Here is a 15,663-nt window from a genome sequence, read left to right on the forward strand (position 1 = left end):
TGAAGAATGAGAATGCTTTTTATGGACCTCAATCTCCTCTGATGTTTAGCTTCTCTCCCAGAGTTCGCAAGCTTTATAAGACCTCTCTGCTTTTCCAAATGACAGCGGAGGTGCCAGAAGAGTGAGTCCTAACCAAAGCACTGACCTCATCCTTTTATGAAGATGTTCTATTTCATGGTAAATTTGATCCGAAAGCCTCAAAGACTGCCTCTGCCTGCATCTACCCATTCTAGTCAAAAATTGATAGAAAATGGAAAGAAAATAAAGAAATAAAAAGACAGAGCCAGGGAGATAGTAACATATGTCCATTCTTTTCTTCACAGAAAATAAAGCAACTACCCTGGACTCTGCCAAATGTCAATGGCACTAACATTGCTGAGAAATAACATGAAAAGTAAAAAAAAAAGAGGGGAAGACAGTGATTGGGGTTCATTTCCCAAATAAACATTTGCATGTGTTCATCATTTCATGTTTATTTTAATTATTTTCAAACTCATTTCATGAGCCAGTTTAATTTGAATGGTATAATACCGGAGTTATGATAAAAAGAAAATCTAGGACATTAACATGACCTCATATAAATGAATACTATTCCACCCTCACAGCGATCTTACAAACACATTGCATAGAATTTGTAAGAAAATATATCTTTGTTTTAGTTTAAGAAATCTTCTCTCCTACAGAACGCAAACACAAAAATAAATAAATAGTTATTTTGATGCTAAGCACCTCATACTACTGTACATTATCTGTGTTCTGTGTTAATCTTGCCAGGTTCTTCCATATTTTAAACATTTATGAGGGTGTTTGTGGCTCGGATATCTTTTGCCAGGTCTTGGTCAACCGAAAAACAAAGTTGCGCTTTTAAACATATAGCTGTATGCTTCAGCTATTATTCAACTTTTATCTCCTATTGCCAAACATACTTTTTATGTCTCTCGCAACTCAAGAAAACTGCTGTCAAAATTCTCAAATGACAATGTTTCATGTGTCATAATGAGTTTGATGACCGTCATGAACACAAGTGATATTGGATTACTGCTGTACAATAAGTTTGTCAACCAATTAGAATTGTACATGAATGGCTTCTAAATGTGTGCATTTTGCTTATGAAATAGAACTGTCTTTGATTATCATTTGATTTATTACTATGAAATTATATTTTAGGAGCTATTCTTGCATAAATGCATATAATTCAAAATGGGTCAATAACCGTTTCTCATAACTGTATACACTTTTCCCTACATAACTTCATAGGTTTTTCCATATTGGCAGTTTACTTTCACTGTGAGATCTTTTTGCCGAAATGAGCCTCAAAATCATATTTCAATTTACTCAAGTGCAGTGGTCCATGGTCTGAAACACTAAAAACAGTAAATAATGTAACAATGATGATTAATAATAAACTTGCAGTATTGATTTTTGCCCTACAACATGTGGAGAGAATTACCAAGAAAAAAAAAAAAAAAACAGAGTTGGGAAACAATTTATGGCTCCTCTTTTTGACTGGCAGGACACATTTTAGTTAGGATCTAAACAAAATCCAAAAGTTTAATTTGATTGATAACAGGAACGAGTTTTTAAAAAAACAAGCAGATTTGTTTAACACTGTCTCACCCTAGTACATGTAAACATGTCCATGAGACCAAAGCATTAAAAAAAAGAAACATTATCAAGCATTCTTGAATACAAAATTCTTAAAATAAACTTTCTCTTTTTATTATTATTTATTAATGTTGTTATATACATGGCATAATCTTGTGCTTTTTTTCCAAAAAAAAGAAACATCCAAGAAAAAGAAAAAAAAGTTTTGTTTTCTTTCGGTTTATCTTTTTGACCAATGAACTAAAAATAGAGGACAGGGTTCGTTCGGTCAGTTTTCCTAGCGGAGGTTAGTCTTACTGCACGTGGAGCGTGGAGGGACAGTAGCAGGTGATGTGCTTTACTAACAGTAGCAAAGGCACCTTAGTATCTTCTTTAGAAAAACACACGCTCGTTTGCGGGTCGCCGTGTGTGTGTGTGCTCATTCATGAGTGCAGTCCAGCGTCCCGGCACACATTCACAATCCTCCACTGAGTCAGACGATCATACAAAAATAAGAGGAACAAAACACACTCACATAGAGAAAAAAAAAAACAAGAGAGTTTCTGCTCCATTTACAGATTGGGTAGATGTGGCTCCAACCGAGCCAAGATACGTCAAATGATTCCTGAATTCTGCTTGAGAGGACAAAGAGGAAGAGGAAAATGGGAAAGAGGACAAATTGAAAGAGGAAGAGAATAGACAAGAGGAAGACAAAGAAAGGACAAAATAAAGTAATAGATGTACGGTCAATGTGAGAAAGATGCTTTGATGACAGACAGACATAGATAGATAGATAGATAGATAGATAGATAGATAGATAGATAGATAGATAGATAGATAGATAGATAGACAGACAGACAGACAGACAGACAGACAGACAGACAGACAGACAGACAGACAGACAGACAGACAGACAGACAGACAGACAGACAGACAGACAGACAGACAGATTTATATGGATGGACAAATTTAAGGGCAGATGAACAGACAGATGTTAGCGTGGATAAAAGAGAGGCATTACATAATTAAGAAAGAGAAGTGGACAGATGAACCAGAGGAGGAAGGAAAGGAGCAAGAGAAGGAAGGTGAAGGAAGGCCTTTCTGGTGCTGGGTGGTCCATGGCCCACCCACCTTTCTCAGCTCCAAAGACACACACTATTGGTGGTCTGGCAGGTGGAGGAGCTCTCTGCAGGAGACAGATAGAGCTTGCCACTGGGACATACACACACCTCGTACACAGTCTGTTTGGAGTATGTGGTCCCTGGACCAAGCAATAGGTCCACGCTCCCGTGCGGAAGATTTCCAAGACGGATTGAGTTTGCGTTTAAGAAGATCTGAGAAGAGGAGAGGTGAGGTGAGGAGAGAAGAGAACAGGAGGAGAGCAGAAAATACAGACATTATAATCAAAGACTTCAGATAAATCAACATAATAACAGTAATTTAAGATTACGCTGCATTTACTTATATAAAAAACATCACACTGATGAAAGACTGTGTCATTATGTGAGACCTACATAGTTGAACAGTGTTGTCCGTTGTGGTAAAGACACATCAATTTGACCAGTCCAGTCTAGCCTCGTGTGTGTGTGTGTGTGTGTGTGTGTGTGTGTGTGTGCGTGTGTGTGTGTGTGTGTGTGTGTGTGTTGCTTCAACCATTTCCCAGCTTCAGACCCCCACAGCCCATTCATCTGGGTTATTGCACAAAAAATGGCAAGAATTCCCCAAATTTGACAGAATTAAAAAATAGATACAATTCAATGATATTGTCACACGTTTTGCACATTTTAACAGCTTGATTAGAAATAACACAAAGTAACAATATTATGCTCAATAATCATTTACCTTGGTTTTCTTTTGTTTTATTTGCATATCACATTCCATGTTTCTACCTGTAGGCTCTTTGGTAACCAAGGACACTAATTTGATGGTATAAACAAACAAACTAAGATCTTTATATCAAGCGTAGCGTTAGTTCTGGCAGGTCACGTTAGTCAAGCTCGCTTCAGTGACTCTCAGCTGATCCAAGTTTACCTATAGGAATACAACGCATATCACGTATACATATATAAGCTCTTTCAGTATTATCAGCAGCTATCGCGTTTCTCTGGAGCTTATTTTCCTCCTCCATCCCCAACTCCTCCTCTCATCCAGTCAGGATTTGGCATTCTGCTTCCCATTGAATAAGAATAAATTATCTAATTATGTTGTACTTTAAAACCTTGAAACAATGATATCTGCAATACATTCATGTTGGTTCTGTTCTGTTTACCCTAAGCGGGGTTATTGCTGCTCTCCCTGCTCTTATAGGCTGCACGGATGCGCAGGGAGTTCTCGCCCAGAACGGAACCATACCGTCAATTCAAACTATATGCTAATTGTCATTCGTATTTGTTGATAGTGGTCCTGGCAGAAATAACATTGTGTTACAATATGTGTTACAAAAATAAAAATAAAATTAAAAAATAACCATTGGACATAAAAGTGCTCAAACTTGAAGAAACACCTAAGATGCAAGATTATATTAAAAACTCTGGCTATGTAAGACTACCATGACACAACTCTGGCGCATTAATTCATCCTAAAGGACCCGCATTTAATTTCCAGATATGGATCAGGAGCGACAACATCACCAGGGACATGAACTACATTTTATTAAAAGTCTGTTTGCCCTTTGATTTATAAATATGTTGATTCCTGTATTTATTAGTTCCAAAAAGTCTGTTGGCTCTGACAGCTAGGAAAGGCCAAATAATCTATACCATAACTCACACACTGTGGATGAGTGACAAAAAACAAAGGAGGGTGAGAGAGAGAGAAGACACCAACAAGGAAGAACTAATTACTGTAAGTAATGGTGTCTGAGGTGTTGACAGGGCATATCTCTATAAACATTTGCACAAACAAGCCCCCATGATGCTTTGCTGTCAGCAGGACGGCACACTGCCACTTTTCCTATCTGTCTCTCACTTTGTCTCTCATTGTTTGTCTCTTTCGCCTTTTGCTGTGTCAGTTTTTCATTTTGCTCTCTCCAAGTGCCCTGCAAACTTCAATATGACACTTATCAAATGTGAATTAGATTTTTACACAATCAACATTTTTTATATACACATGGACAGAGTGAATTTTACATGTCCTTTCGTGAACTGCCATACTTGACACTTCTATTGAATGCAAGTTGCAGGTTAAATGAATGCAAGATGAATGCGATGGACAGCGTAATGATTACTATCCTAAAACCAGCATTGAATGTACTCAAGGGGATTTCAAGAACCACTGTATGTTTGTTCCTCTATGCAGTAAGTTCAGGACCATTTGTATGAAGATGAGCACGTCAACGGGAGCAATGTAAAGGAAAAAGCCTTGCCGCATAAATACAAAAAATAAAACACGTTGGCAAAAGAGGTAATCGGTATTTTAAAAACATAGAGGCATATCTGTAAAAAGCAAATCAACTTCAAATTAAATTTAAAGCCAAGGTTTACACACAATCTAGTCATACTTTCCGAGGTTTTCAGAACAAAACACTTCAAATGAATGTTCGCAGTGTATAGAGAAACACTGTTTACAATTTGAACCTGAGCCTGCAAAATCCCATTTGAGTAAAGCAGAACATTGCACTTTCACATCTCCAATTACCCTGAAACATCTTCAGTGACTTTCTGTTCCATGGAATATTGCACATTACTAGAATGATATGAAATATACCTTGTCATCATGATTGCTTTTATTTGTATTCACTATTAATTCATATTGGAACATTTTGTCTTCAGTCAATGGCAGCAACTATTGAAGCTTCTGCCACACAAAAACAACAAAAAACACTTATATCTCACATGGGCTCAATAAGTCACAACTGCGAGTTATAAACTCACAATTGTGAGAAGTAAATTCAGAATATGTGAGAAGTAAACTCATATATTGCTTAAAATAAAGACAAAAAAAAGGATTTCTGGTTGTCAAACTTTATTATTAATATAGTGAACTACATGAGACACCAGATGGTTGATCTACTTGGACGCCTTGTGAACTTACATCATACTAATGATGCACAGACATAATTTTTTTTTGTATCACCAAAAACAAAATGTAAGTAAAAACAGAAGCCGATGCAGTCAAAAGTGGCAATCAAGTTCAGTGCTAATTAAACTGCACTTCTATGTCAATGATTTTGCTCCTTTAAAACTATTTAGGCCCAAACCAAAACATTTTTTGCAGGTCTCACTTATTTAATGTAATGAAAGTCCAAAAGTGCTCAAATCTTTTTCGGTCCACTGCACGTCTGTGATTGGTTACAATACTACTACACACTATAAAATGGAACTTAAATGTAATACCATCACATATACTTCATGAATAGTTATATTAATCAATCTTGGTTATTTATTTAATGAAATAAGCCCCGCCCCCTCTTAGTCCCCTGCTTTACATGTCCTTCTGTCTCAGTTCTCTTTAAGGAATTTGCATTTGTCCTCTAAATGCTTTTATCACTTCATCCTCTTCATTGCCAAATTACTAAAATTCTATTTTGGCATTCGGTTAGCCGACATGTCCTCATGCATTGTGTCATCTAATACCGGTGAGTGCCGCCTTGGCCCAAAACAGACCCTCAAATCCAATTCCATTTTAAACACTCTCCCGTTTTCTGCCAGGAGACGGAATTCCAGAATTTTCGGAGATGTGGCATGGCTAATGATACCGCCCGCTGACAGTTATCATGACCCCTACTGAGAGACACTGAGAAAGAAGGGCGGGGGGGCGACCAGCGGGAGCAAGAGAGAGAAAGAGACAAGGGAAAGAAGTCGGAACGGAAGTCATTTAGGTCATCTTATGAAGGGATTAAAGATGGCACCCTCCCCAAATGAAAGTGTCTGTATGAATTACTGTCAGTCAACCATGGGATAAAAACAGTTGGTGCGTTGTTTACAAACCTCTTTCCGTTCTGGAAACACTATCGGGGAAAGTGTGTGTGTACGCTTGCATGTTTATATGTGTAGAGAAGGCCAATTATAGTCGGTCCAAACATTTTTTCATGCATGATTTCTCCCATGTCACAGCTGGATGAGGAAAAGCAGCAAATGAAAATGAACAGGTCGAAAAAAGAGGTAAAGGTGGGAAGGATGGAGAGGGAAATGCAGCTGATGTGAAGAGGTAAATGAAGGGCGGGGGATAGAAACACATACAGGTGACCCATCAGACTTCACAAGGTCATTCGTGTGTATCACATGCCCCATTACGCTCTGGAGATGAGCAGAGTCGCATGCTATTAAACACAAACAGATCTCTTTTGTTCTTGTCTCTCTGACTGTGGCAATCAAACAATTATAGCGCACAGTTCTTTCACGTTTCATTTACTTCTGGACTTACTAATACAAATTGATGGCTTGAGCACCCAAAAATAAAAAAAAACGTTTATGAACCTGGGGCTGCATATTGTCTTTCCCATTATTCTACAAGGGTCAAGTATCACAAAAACGCCAATACAGGTGTCAGTATTCTCAATTATTTTTTAAATGAACATTATTATTTAGTTTCTTGGCTTGTGTGTGTATATTGTGTAAAGGGATAACTAACCAAACCTGTATGATGATCTGTGGAGTACAGAAGATCATTTTGAGAAATGTCTGTGTTCTTTGTCCACAAAATGAAAGTCAATGAGATCTAAAGTTGTTCTGAATGTTGAATGAACAAAAAGATGAAACACTCTAAAAAATATCTTCTTTCGTGTTGTGATGGAAACAAACCGCAATACTCAAGTGGGTGAAACAGTAACCTTGAAATATGCATTCAATTAAACCTGTTCTTTTTCAGGCAGCTAGCTATACACTTTTCACAAGTTTAACAAACTTTTTTAAACGTCAGCACAAAGAGAAAAACACTGCTTGTCATAACTGTAATTGACTAAACAGACTAGGAGAAGACAGCACTGTCTGAAATAGCACCCCTTGTGCCAACACCGAGTATGCAATGTGAACTTCAAAAATGGTGTTTGCGAAAGAAAAAAAAAGGTTACAGCACCAAAAAAAGGGGGTTTAAAGTCTGATGCCATAGAATAAACCTTATGGGCCCTGTTTTAAAGATCTAAGCGCATGGTCTAAAGCACATGGCACAATTTTACTTAGGACGTGTCCGAATCCCCTTTTGAGAGTTTAACGACGGGAAAAATGGTAGCCGCCGCCGGTGCATGGTCTAAAAAGGTTGTCCCTATTCTCTTAATGAGTAATGGGTGTAAAGTGCAATAAACCAATCAGAGTCTTATCTCCCATTCCCTTTAAAATCCAGTCGCGCCATGGCGGATTGCTATTTTAATGGCGGAATTTGAAATCAAGTCAAGTCACTTTTATTTACATAGTGCTTTTTACAATACAGATTGAATCAAAGCAGCTTCACAGTGATAGCATGACAATAATACAAAATTGCGTCATCGTCCACCTGAAGTAAGGCAGATCAATAATATTGTTGAATATTAAATGTCTCCAGAGAGGAAATGGATCTGCTTGTGCGAGTGGTTAAAGTGTGCAAGCAGACCATCTTCGGGACAACCCGGATTCCACCATATCTTTATGTACACTATAATACTATTTTACATTGTAATCCTTTTAGTATCCAAGTAATGCTGCGCATCCCTGGGTGTGAAATAAGCAGAGTGTACGCGTATTGTGTACCCCTCCTATATGCGCATATTACTAACGCACTCTTTAAATGACAAAAAAAAAAAATGCGCCATTGACCAACTGAAAGCTGGTCTAAAGTCAATGGCTCAATATTTTTTGTTTTATTTAAAGAGCGCGTTAGTAATATGCGCATATAGGCAGGTAAACAGACCAGCACACCCATGGGTGCAAATTGCTATTTAAACAATTTGGCGCAAGAGGTGAAAATTTTAACTGCGTCAGGCTGAAACTAACAAAAAACACCTGCATCGCGCCGCATTGCACCGGGTATATGATACGGCCCTATAAGTTTCACAGAGTTTTATTCTCTAATGCTTTAAAAAACCACATACTGGTACTTTCTCTTATAACGGTTGATACCTTTAGCCTATGTGCTGATTAGAGGAACCGTATAATGTGACATCAAAAACATGTTTATATTTACAAACAACCATATGGCTAACATAAGAGTAATATACAATTGACAAAAGAATTAAGAGAGGAGAGCAACAACAGAAGGATAAGCCCGAATGGAGTTGGCACAAATAAAAACACTCCAAAAGCTAAATTTTCCCCCTGACTTTTAGAGCCATACTTTAAAAAAGCGCCGCTAAGCATGGCAGAGAGAAGTGCCATGGGACTCCATATACTCCAGAATAATAGAAAATAAAACCTTGCCGCCATCACGCAGAAACAACCCAGGGGCAAAACAAACCGCTGGCAGTAATTTGGCTGTTGGATTATTAACCTCATAGGATCTACCCCCTCTCTCCTGCACTATGGGGCTTCTGATAGATCTGTCTGATAGATGAGTCTGCTTCGGTGGCAGGGCTAGTTTAGGATCGTTTCTCTCATTACTTTGTCCCTATCACACACCTTAGTGGCTTTATTAAGATGCATGGGCTTAAGGGCTGGTCTCAAATGGACGCCATATTGGAGCTTTGCACCAACAAATGAAACATTAGCCTAGTACATATGCCTGGTTCAGCTCCCCTGTCTCCTCGGCTTGCCGACACCATATGTATCTATATCCACCGCCTCATTGGCTGGCTGAAGTGAGAGGGAGTTTTCCGGTGGAGAGAATGGCGGATTTAATAGGCTCCACAGCTGCCATGTAACACAAGCACAACAACGAAATAGGTACTTAATTTCATGCATGACGTGATGGTGTTTAACGTAATGAAAACTGATCTAGTTGAGGGCTATGCTGGGGTAATCATGAGGATATACATAGCACTGTTTTTATCTACACTTTTATCAGAATATCCAGTTGATTTAACCACGTGTTTAACATTTTCATCATATGTCATTACATTTCATGTTATATAATTTAATCTATTTACACAGTACTGTTTAAAAGTTGAGGTCTTTAAGATTTTTTTTAAACAAATAGATACTTTTATACAGCAGGGATGAAATAAAATGATCAAAAGTGACAGTAAATACTTTTACATTGTTAGACAAAAACGAACACAGTTCATTGGAAAAACGTACCTGTGGCAACATTGTATCAAAACGCCAATACGAACCAATAGGTACATATCATGCAGTTTCTAAAAGAAATGAACACTAGAGGCAGTAAAACAGCGAGCACTTTTAATCGTTTTCACAAACAATTGGGCAGATTATGGATAAATAAATACTTGTTTTCATGTGGCTCCTTGCACAATTATGTTATGACCTCAAAACACTTTTTACCATAGTGCATGATTTGTAAACTAATATATTTTAGAGTTTGCATCACTTAACCAGCTCCACATGTTCAGTTTTACTGTCTTATTTAGCTTGCTCAGTAGCTGCACCTGGCACAGAATTGTACTTGTGATGCGAAGAGCTCGGGTGCTAATAAGCTAATCTTCTTAATATTTAGCTAATAAGCTAAAATGCCATGTTTACGATTACGTTTTTATTTCGCATTTGCTTTTGTTAACACTATCGGGTAGGTTTAGAGTATAATAGGTCAACGTTATTTTAAAACGTGATGGAGCATTAATCTTTTAGCGCCACTCACCGGAAATTTTAATTCAGAACTGCAGTGATACATAGAAACTCCGACATAATAAAACGTTGTCATATTCACGTCCATCTGTTCCAGAAAAAAACTAAAACTGCTTTTAGCGCCACTAACTGGACATTTCACTTTGAAACTGTCGCAAAACATGCACAACGCAACGCATTTTGCAAACATGTTGTCACATGTACATTTTTCGAGAAAAATGTCAAAAACTATTTTAAATAAATGCAGTTATTTTGACCTTTCAACCTTTCTCAGTTATTATGCTTTATTTCCAGATTCAATCATAGTCTCTTTCTTACGTACTACACCACGTAGGCACATGCACACTCTTCAAAAATGCTTACGTTCAAACTAAAAAACGTAAATTACAATATATATATATTCAAATTAAAATGTAGGCCTATAGATTATTCTAAATATCAAATTGTTATTATTTCCCTCAATATAAGGATTTATTAAGCCCAAATGTCATGCAAACAGTAAACTATGTTTCTAACCACATGTCAAGAGCTGTCGTTCCAAACACACAACTATTCGCGAAGCTGTTTGGAAATGTTCATTTGAACTATGGCCCATTTTCACGAGAACGCTCGCGGGTGAAAACGTAAAAATATTTTATCGGATGTGCCTTTCGTTTACACGGCGACAGTGTTTTTGGGGCTTAAAAACGCAAAAAAAGTGAATCCACCCTCCAGAGTGGAAATCTTAAAAACGCTCCACCATCGCGTTCCCGTCTAAGGGTAAAAACAGTAAAGACGCAAAAGTCTGCTAGACAGTGAAGGCGTCGCGTACACGTTTACGTCACAGGCATGCACCAGTACAGGAAAATAATAAAACATTATCAAACTAAAATATAGCATTAAAGTCCGCGTGAACCAGAAGTTGCAAACGACTTTTCTCAAGTGTTGTGACGCATTTCCGAGTGAAAGGGAATATTGAACAGAGGGCAGGGTTTTACTTCAGCGCTCCTCCTCTCCATCTCTCGCCCATAGCAGAGTAACGGTTTGAGGGGAGTGGCTAAGCGTTTAAACAACCCAAGTTCTCATGCCTACGTCATCAGAAAAAAGAACCATTCCAGACCCGGAAGTAACTTTTCAGACTTTGATTAAAGATAACTTCGGCAAACAATTTTTTTCCGTGTATTAACTTGCACGGATTAATTGTTCACCACAAGACTAGTAATATCCGCCAACAAAGTAAATAGGATCAATTTTGATTTCATGCCAACTTTAATTTCATTGACAAAAAAACTAAATATATATTCTGTCATTTTTGAGTGACACACGAAGAGCACTGAGGATTAAAGCATGCAGCTTTACCGTATTAAACATGAAAAACTGTGTCAGCGTGCGTCTCTTTCACTTTCAGTGCTTCACATTGCCACCTAGCCGCCTGGAGTGCACACTACATCGAATTTCACACACTTTTGCGTCACCATATGCGCGCAGATTTCCCCCCCATAACACTCGTCTAAACGCAGAATAAAAAGTGATAAGGCAACGCCACTTTTGCGTTTTCTCTTCAGATCGTTTCCGTGTAAACATAGCCTCAGGTTTCGGGAAACACCAACTCATTGAACTATGTTGATAACGACAGAACTTGCAACCATAGTTAGCTAACAATGCTTTTGGGTAACACACCCCAGGCTGGAAGACAGCCAACAAGTGTGGGCTGTTTTAAGCAGTTTTTTTTTTCTCCAAATATATATATATATATTTTTAATTTGTTTAAAGGATCATATGTATTAATTGGTTAAAATGACTGCACATTTAATTGTGCCATACACAGCTGTAATGACTTCAACTAAAGAAATAGCATACGGGATCTCTTTTCCCTCTCTCTCTCTCACGAGAGCTATCAGAGCACATACAGCAGTCACTTCTCATTTCCCTTGATCTTAATGGGCAGCAGGAAGAGAAAAGGCAATAGGACATGGACCCAGTCAGCCATTCTCCTTTAATTCTCTCACCCCAAACTTTTTAACATTGCCCTCTTAAGAGTCGGCTGCTGACAGCATTGATTTGATTTCTCGTCTCAGCTGTCTAATGCACTTGATTCTCTTCTCCAAATTGACAGAGGCATCTATTTTCAGCGTCTCTTCCCTCTGGAGAATTACAAGGAGAGATGGGGGCAAACAGGATGGGATTGTGCTGATATGAGCATTTGTTCTAAATTACTGAGCTTGTTCATAAAGACGGGCAGAGAAAGAGAGAGAGAGAGAGAAAGCAAGAGCTGGGCGTGAGAGAGACAGAGATAAATAAAGGTCAAATGATGAGAGGGAAAAAAATTGAGAATCTTAAAAGATTAGTTCACCTAAAAAAAAAAAAATCAGTCATTATTTACTAACTCTCGTGGAATGTCATTCCAAAACCAAAATACTTTCTTTCTTCAGTGGACCTATTTGAATACAAATTGAAAAGAGGACGTGTGCTAGGCTTCTGAACTCATATAATAGCTTTGTGTGATGAACAAATAAAAAAAAATTAAGAATTTATTTATTGAAAGTCTCAACATCCACCCTAGCTCTACTTGTGTGTTCATGAGAGGTTTGTCAATTAATTGTTCTTTGTGTAGAAACTTTTCAATGAATTAGTGGATCCAGTTCACACCAGTCTGAATAAGCCTGATTTATGAATGATTCATCAGGCAAATTTCACAAAAAAAAAAATTCAAAGTGACAGACAGTAAATAGGCTACATTTATATGAAACAAATTTCAATTTGAAATAAATGCTGTTATTTTGAACTTTCTATTTATCAAATAATCCTAAAATACTACGGTTTCTACAAACAAATATGAATATTATATATATATTTGAACGGTATCATACATAAGCTTGCAATGTGAATGATTTATTTCCGCAGCTAACACCATGTGTATACAGTTGTCGCATCATGATTTGCAACTGTTGCAAATCCATTTGTTCTTCGCCTCAGAAGTAGTGCGAGCGTGTAACGTCAGAAATAGAACGGTGCATCAGTTTACTGTCGGAATTTGTTGTGTTGCGTCGCATTTAGTATAGACAGCATCACTGATTATAATGGGTTCTATCTGCTTTCGTGTATACAGCATATGTGGTGTACACATGGTGTAACTGACACTTTTCTCACATGTGCTATTGGATTGGAAGAATATAAGTTAATAACAGTTTCAAAAGACTTGGTAGTGCGCAAGTAATATCGATCAATTTTATGGTGCTTTTGAGTCATGTTTAAAGCTCCAGTCCCCATTCACTATTGCGTGGTCAACAGGATGACCAGGATATTCCCTAAAATTTCTCTATTTTTTTTCCACTGAAAAAATAAAACAATATTAATATTGGTGTGAACTTTAATGCTTTAAGAAATTACCAAGTTTTACAAGTGCCCATAGTGTGCACCAATGACTTTGTCTTATATCACTCCTTACTGCACCATTCTGCTATCTCAGGCACAAAAGAAGAAGAGAGAAAAAAAAAAGAAAAAAAAAACTTTTTTTTCCCAAAGAGGTGACAGAACAGCATGATATATGACTTGGACTCATGGAAGTTAATTAAATAGCCCAGGCAGTTACTAAAGTGAGATAGGAGAAGGAGAGAGAGACAAAGGAAGAGAGAGAGGGTAAGAAAGAGAGCAAGGCAGCTCAACATGACGGCACTCATTTGAATGAAAGGGGGGTGGGGGTGAGCGTGGGTAATCTAAACATGTTCAAGGTGCTCTTAGAATTACACTAACACTGCAATTACTGGACAGTGAACTAAGCTTGTAGACAGAGAAAGATGTAGACAGATGAGTGTAAAACAGGAAGACAAAGAACAGAAAAAAAGCATGAACAAAGAAAAGGAGAAAGATCTGGAGTATTTTGAACGTGTTTGGTTGAGGCAATTACTGAGGACATGATCTGCTCACATCTGACCAGATAGCACTGTGTGAAGTCACATCTACCCCCTTAAAAAAAAGGTCTAATGTAACACATACTGTATGAGATGTGAACATTAGATAACTAATTCAGAGCTCTTTACATAAGTACAGTACATACACTAATAATAATAAAAACAACAACTTCTGTGTTGAAGAAAATGTATGTGAGAACCCTTTGGATTTACTGGGATTTCAGCACAAATTGCTAATAAAATTTAATTTATCTTCAAGTAAAACCAACAATACAAACTGAAACCGAACTGAAACATGTTTCTGTTTGAAGTTTTTGAAAGGTTGGTTCATTAAACTAAAACAGCAAATTCTGCCATCAATTACTCACGTTCCAAACCCATTCAACATTTGTTCATCTTTGAAACCAATTAAAATATGTTTTAATGAAATCTAAGAGATTTCTGTCCCTTTATTGAATTTCCATGCAGCCTTTTTGCTTGATGCTCGTAAATAAAACTCATTGGTTCTTGTGGAAGAGAATTGACCAGTGTGCCTTAATCAATGTTTATGTGAATAAAATCATAAATAAAATATTTTCATCATATAAAGTGGACTAAACTGTTCGGTTCATATGCAAAACGTTTACAATGTCTTAAAGCATCAACATTTTAGGTGAATGAAATTTCAATGGAGGGACATAAAATTCAGGTTTCATTAAAACAATTTTTTGTGTGTTTTGAAGATGAACAGAGGTTTTATGGGTTTCGAAAGACATCAGCGTGAGTAAATTATGACAGAATTTTAATTTTTTGCGGGGAAAAATCCCTGTAAGTCTACAATTAGCCTGTGAGGTGTGCGCATACAAGCGAGATAGTGTCAAAGAGCAACAACTACAACACATCATTCTTAAGTAATTTGTTGACATGTTGTCAATAATCAACTTGTGTGTTAGTAAGTGCAATATGTGTGGCGAAATTTTCTTATTTCTAAAGTGCTCACCAACATGACAGAATTATTATTATTATTTTTTTTAAATGCTCAGTGGGATGAGTTACAGTAGTGTACGCCACACAAATTTAAAATACAGCAAAAACAGTAATATTGTGAAAAATTATAACAATTTAAAAGAACTGTTTTTTATTTCAATTTATTTCTGTGATGGCAAAGCAAAAATTGTATCAGCCATTACACCAGTTTCACATAATTCACATTCTAATATGCTGATGTGGTGCCCCAAGTAAAAACTTAAAAACTTGTAGAAAAAGTTGTAGAAACCGTGAAACTTTTTTTTTTTTTAAGTAAAAAAAAAAGCTTTTATTTGAAATTTTTATTTTATTTATTATTTAACATTTTTATGTATTTACTGTCTCTTTTGGCCAATTAAATGCATCCTTGCTGAATTAAATATTTGCTTTCTTCAAAAATAGTCCAAGGGTTCACATAAATGTTCCCCGCATTGTGAATGTTTACAAAGTGAGTTCAGTAAAGACACAACAATTGTGTGTATATTGGTGTGTGTTATTTGTTCATGCATGCTGGAAGTTTTTTATTCATCGGAGCC

General features: G+C 37.1%; 1 protein-coding gene across 1 annotated transcript in view; it reads right to left on the reverse strand.

Annotated features, from left to right (window-relative positions):
* Nucleotides 1-1,845: 1,845 nt before the first annotated feature.
* Nucleotides 1,846-15,663, reverse strand: part of sgcz (sarcoglycan zeta) — a 282,091-nt gene continuing 268,273 nt past the window's right edge. Inside the window, exon 8 of the mRNA XM_079617362.1 lies at nt 1,846-2,918. Coding sequence (XP_079473488.1) covers nt 2,721-2,918 — 198 coding nt within the window. The 3' untranslated portion in view covers nt 1,846-2,720. The remainder of the gene's footprint in view (nt 2,919-15,663) is intronic.

Source organism: Phoxinus phoxinus (assembly GCF_949152265.1).
Source record: "Phoxinus phoxinus genome assembly, chromosome: 6".
NCBI classification, from domain to species: domain Eukaryota; kingdom Metazoa; phylum Chordata; class Actinopteri; order Cypriniformes; family Leuciscidae; genus Phoxinus; species Phoxinus phoxinus.